The sequence below is a fragment of the Hipposideros armiger genome, unplaced genomic scaffold (genome assembly GCF_001890085.2).
Source record: "Hipposideros armiger isolate ML-2016 unplaced genomic scaffold, ASM189008v1 scaffold_278, whole genome shotgun sequence".
Lineage (NCBI taxonomy): Eukaryota > Metazoa > Chordata > Mammalia > Chiroptera > Hipposideridae > Hipposideros > Hipposideros armiger.
Genome location: NW_017731628.1, coordinates 990,099 through 996,069, shown reverse-complemented (window position 1 = coordinate 996,069; position 5,971 = coordinate 990,099). Strand labels below are relative to the sequence as shown.

Below are 5,971 nucleotides of genomic sequence, written 5' to 3'. Positions count from 1 at the left end.
GGTTGTCCAGAAGCCGGCGCCTGATCTGCCTCGCCAGAGAAGAGCGCAATGATGGTGCCAACTTGGGCCAGTGAAGCGACATTCTCCACAACTAGATTGAAGAGCGGGACGACAGCAACTTGTCTGTTCCCCTTCCCCCAATTCCCCAGCACTGTTCCTATCCCCCTAATTCCCCAATAAAAATCTTTAAAAAAATAATAATAATAATAATGAAACGGTAACTAGAAAATACCAATTATTGGAGACATAAGCGGTGTGTTTCTAAAATAAACCATAGTTTAAGGAAGAAATGACCATTAGAATTAGAAAATATTTTTATTAAATAATAAAAATTCAAAAGTATCGAAATTTGTGAGATGAAGCTAAGGCCATACTTAGTAGGAGCTGTACATATAGGTTCAAATTGCATGGATTAGAAAGAAGAAAGTATAAATTTTGAAACGAACCACGGACTAGGCAGGAGAAACATTAAAGATCAGAAATTAATGAAATAGCTCAACATACAATAAGAAAGATCAATAAAGCTGAAAATTTAATTCTAATTAATTGAACAAATAAATTTGATTAAACCCCAATGATACTTATCAAGAAAATCAGAAGGTTTAAATTACCAATATTAGAAATGAAAAAGAAGAAACCTCTAAAACTCTATGACATTAAAAATGTAAGATAAGTGACTTTATACCAATAAAGTTAAAAACTTAGATGGAATGGACATATTCCTTTTTAAAAAAATAACTACTTACCAAAACCAACACAAGAAGAAACAGAAAATCTGTCATTCAATAGCAAAGAAATCAAACTTGTAATTTAAAACTATGCCACAAAGAAACCCCAATGCCCAGATAGCTTCAGTGAATTCTACCAAATAAAAGTTCTTCCATGTATTTCACAGTCTTGCTCACAAAAACCCTAATATAAAACTTGACAGGACCTAATTCAGAAGGGACAATGACAGACCTACCTCTCTCATGAACATAGATGTGAAAACTCATAAACTAAATGTCAGCAATCTTAGCCCACAGATATATAAAATAGCCCTAATATCTTTGATTAGTAGAATGATGACTACACTGTGATATATTCATCCAATGGAACACCATAAAATAATGATATGGAGGACTCTCCCAAACATAATATTGAAAAACACCATACACAAAAGAATACATACTGCAGTGTAAAATTCATTTATATGAAGTTCAATATCAGAAAAAATGGACGAATGGTATTATAATGAAGTCTATCAAGAAGGATGAGGGGCGATGACAAGAAGGGGGTATAAGGGGGCATTTGGGGTGCTAGCTGCATGTATGTTTTCATTTTATGGTAATTCATCAAGATGTACACTTGATGTATGTTATACTTCAATAAAACTATTATTAGAAATAAATCACTTTATCTCAGTGTAGACAGCAGCATCTATTGTCTGCTGAGTCTAGTCTGCACCTAAGCAGTCTGGAAGTAAAACTTTGCCATCCGCATATAGGATAATACTTGTCCTTGTGTTCATGTGTAAAGGTCGTGCAGACACTTTCCCCATCATATCATTAAAGCGGGGTTAAGAAGAAGGGAAGTGGAGGAAATGTAAATTAGTATCCCTGTTTCCACTTGAAACCATTTTATCTGTAACAAAATATACAAAAAGCGTGTGACTACTATATTTTACTCAAACAGTTTAGACATTTATTTATTTTGAAAACCAAATCTGTAGGACTAACAAAACTCTTGTCTACCAAAGCAAGCAAGATATTAATATTATAGGTTTCCATGTCTATAGTTCAAAAGTTTTTGTAAACTTTTATATTATGTTTGAGTGGGTGTCATTATGGAATAGTATAGTGCCCTAATTTGCCTAAATGACCACTCATTTATCAATGCTTTACTTTTGTTTAAAAAGTGTTTTATAGGCAAGATGACAGGAAGAGCAAAACATAACAAGGTAGGTAATAAAATCATTGTATTTTTTGGTAAGTTTTCACTGACAGAAAGATATATAAAGTCTTGTGTTTGCTCAATAACTTTGACTTTTATGTATTCTCTTCAGCTCTGTGCCCAGGAACCATAACTATTTTTATATCTCCATGTGAAAAAAATTGCATTAACTGATGAATTCTCATTCTTACTGACATTTTACAAGCATTTCATTAACAAGATCGTACCTCTGTTTTCTGATACTTAAGTGAGAACTGTTAAAATGTAATATAATACAAGCCATTCACTAGAATCCAAAATGATAGCCACATTTTTATTTTACCTTTTTAATTCTGAAAACTCAAGTCCATGCACAAATGGGGAGTAGTGGGGATTTCCGAGGTGCGGTGCGCACTATTCATATAGGAGAGTTTTTAAATAAACCTATGAGTCCTGTGGTTGTATAATGTGCTTTGTCTTTCCCCAGTTCAAATAAAACATTGTCACTCGAGTGCTTTTAAGAAGTTGGAAACATTTAACTTTAATAAATACTGTTGTTTAAAATGTATTTTACAGTTATTATATATACCCAAATTTAATTGTACGTGTGCTTATAAATGGGAGCAGTTTTTGAATCACAAGTAACATTTAAACTAGTTTCTGTAAATGGTGAGCAACTCCTTTAATTATAGTGGGTGCATTCTTCACTTCACAGAGAAAAATCGAAGTTGATTTTACATACTTCTATGTTTCTCGCAATAATGCTTTTTATATAGAAAAGATGACATCTTTAAGCCCACTGTAATGGATTATGTTGGTAATGTTTTAATGGTATTTTCCATTGATATTTATAAAATATTTGATTTTTTTGAGTGATAGTTCCATAAATATAGAAATAGAGTCCTTAAAAAGTAATTTCATTTTTTTAATTAAGCTTTTTTAAAAAAGTAGATTTAACATGTTAACATGGGCATTCTGTTTTTCAACGTGCTTCTAAAACCAGCATTCTCACCTCTGGGGCTTTCCAAGCAGAAGTTTTAAGTCCCTTAATCTTTTTTAAACAAAGAAGGGGTAATGTTGGAAATGTGCCAGGAGTAAGCCTTGGTAGTTCTCAGGAAGTGCCACAGCGAAAGTACCCTTTCCCATCAGTCAGTTCCTTCTAGCAAACCATAATCTCGTCCGGCTTCCACACCACCTCCAAGAAAGCCTGTCTCCGCACTTAAGACAATAGGCCGGATTACAAAATATTCTTTAAGCTGTACTTGCAACCATTCCTGTACTTACTTCATTTAGAGTTTTAACATCTATTTGCCAAGTTTACACAACTCTCAGTGACAATGCAAAAGTACTTTTTCCTCAATGTAAATAATTTCAAAACACCAAAATTAAATTAGTCATTTCTCCTTCCCTTCTGCAACACACCTGATATTAAAATTTGGGTGCTTAGCGAGTCAGGCCTACCACTACCAAGCCACATGGCCAGGCTCTGAATCCCAGCTCTGCCACTTATTGGCAAGTGACCCTCAGCAAGTTATTGACCTCTCTGTGCCTCAGTTTCCTCATCTGTAAAATGGGACTGATAATAGTATCCCTTACAAGTCCGTCACGAGGATTAAATAAACTTGGAAGTGTAAGTATGCTAGTAGTGTTTACCATCATTGTTGTCTTTCCAGAAATTTCTGTTTATGGTGGTTGTTTACAAACATGGGATGATATTACTCTGTAACTTTTTTTTTAACTTAATATAACATTGCCATCTTTCCAAAACGACTCAATTTTCTTAAGTAGCTAGCTGCATTGTAGTCTGTACTATGATAGGCCATAATTTTTTCTACCATTCCTATATTAATAAACATTCACATTGTTCTCTTTTTGTGGTTTTACAAAAATGGTAAGCATTCTTATCTAGCTCTCTTTATGTATTGATATGTTAGATTCCAAGCTATGGAATTGCTTTCTCAAAGGATATTTTCACTTTAAACTTTTTAAAATCAACACCACAATATTGCTTTCCAAAAGTACCAAAGCAAGCCTGCAGAGCACCAATCAGGCAGCACAGCAGGGAGTTACAGAGCAAAATAAGTAGTATGACTACAGTGGCACAAGGCTGGAGGGGGAAATAGAGGTATGCTGTTCCAAGGTTCTTCCAGGACATAGAAGTGGCAGAATTTTATCTGAATGTAGAATGTGATGTTATAGATGCATAATTTAATCTCAGAGCTAAAAAATAAAACAAGAAGGTATATACAAGATAAGCTAACAGTGGAAAGAAGAGGGAATCCTAAAAAAATACTCAAATAATCCAAAAGACAAAAAAGAACAAAGGTGGGATAAATAGAAAACAAACAGCAATAGAGTAGACTTAAACGTCACCGTATCTATAAGCACATGATGAAAGGTCTAAACGTTCCAGTCAAAACACAGATTGTCAAACTGAATAAAATGAAAAAAAAAGCAAGACCCAATTATATGCTGCCACTTTAAAACAAACATAGATACATTAAAATGACAGAATGAGACCTACTGTGTGAATGCTATTCATAAGAAAGGCGAAGTGGCTATATTACTAATACAAAAGTAGGCTTTAAAACCCAAAGTTGTACCATCAATCAAGGAGAACATATAATAATGATGAAAGGGTCAATTTACCAAGAAGACATAATAATCCTAAATTACGCCTCTAATCAGAGCTTCAAAACCATGGGGGGGAAACCTAGAACTGAAAGGATAATTTCCAGTTATCTCAGAACAAGCAGAAAATCAATATGGGGGGCCGGCTGAGTGGCGAGTTGGTTAAGAGCTGACTTGGGAGCACAAGGTCTGAGCAGCAGGACCCTGGTTCGGATCCCACATGAGGGCCAGTGACGCTGCGCCCTCTACAGCTAAGATGGTGAACAACAGCTTGCCCTGGAGCTGGGCCACCCATGAGCTACTGTGAGCTGCTTTGAGGGATCAACCAATGTCCAGCGACTGATCTGCCTCAGCCCGGAAGAGCGCAATGATCACAGCACCAACATGGGCGAGTGATGCGACATCCTCTACAACTAGACTGAAGAACAAAAGGACAGCAAATTGTCTGTTCCCCTTCCCCCAATTCCCCAATGCTGTTCCCTCCCCCAATCCCCCCCCAACAAATCTTAAATAAAAAAACAAAAAACAAAATGGTTATTTTAAGCAATTTGACCTAATTGACATTTATAAACCACTTCACCCAACAACAGTAGAATACATAGTTTTTTCAAGTGCACATGGAATATTCACTAAGATACCCCATGTGCTGCACCAAAAATGGCAAGGCAAGTAGATAGCTCTTGCACTCAAGAAATTCAAAACAATGTATTCTATTGACACGGGACTAGTATTTTCACTCAAAAAGTTATCGATACAAAGGAGTGGGTACATGTGTGTATCCAGCATCGACCTAGAATGTAAGGGAAAACACACTCCTCAGCAAGGAATAACAAGTGACCAAAACAGCTGGTGCTGTTATCTATCGGGAAAGAGAGACCAAGGCTAGCGTCCCGATGGGGGGCCAGGGGCGGAGACGGTGGCGGCTGGTAGCCTGGAGAAGGATCCCAGACGAGAGGCACGAGGAAGTGGCTGCTGTCCAGCAAACTTCGGAGGAGGATTTTATGACACGTGCTGGACGGCATAGTGTGAGGATCCATGAAGATCCTCTTGTTAATTCCCGGTGTTGGGCACCCACCTTTGGGAGGTCCCGCTTAGGAGCTGAGCGACCGGGGCGCGGGGCAGGGGCCAGGTCGCCGGCTGCCTTCCCTCCCGGGGAAGCCCGGGTGCACGCCGCCCCGTGAGACACCACGCTGGGGCAGGTCGCAGGTAAACGTGCTTTCCCGCCGGCAGCGTGCAACCTGGAGAGCCGAGGGGAGAAAGCTCCCGGGCTGCCTGCCGCGCCCCCTGCGCCCCAGATCGCCCCCGCCGCCCTCACCTCCAGCGCCTCAGCCCCTCCGCCCGCCCGGGAAGCACACGCCGCGCGAGCCACCCCGCCGCGCCCCTCGCTCGCGCACCACCTGGCGGGCGCGGCACCGGGCTGCGCGGGGCG

General features: G+C 38.9%; 1 protein-coding gene across 1 annotated transcript in view; it reads left to right on the top strand.

The window, feature by feature from the left end:
* The first annotated feature begins 5,435 nt into the window (after positions 1–5,435).
* TNFRSF11A (TNF receptor superfamily member 11a) overlaps positions 5,436–5,971 on the top strand; it is a 63,544-nt gene continuing 63,008 nt past the window's right edge. Inside the window, exon 1 of the mRNA XM_019657690.1 lies at positions 5,436–5,567. Coding sequence (XP_019513235.1) covers positions 5,436–5,567 — 132 coding nt within the window. The remainder of the gene's footprint in view (positions 5,568–5,971) is intronic.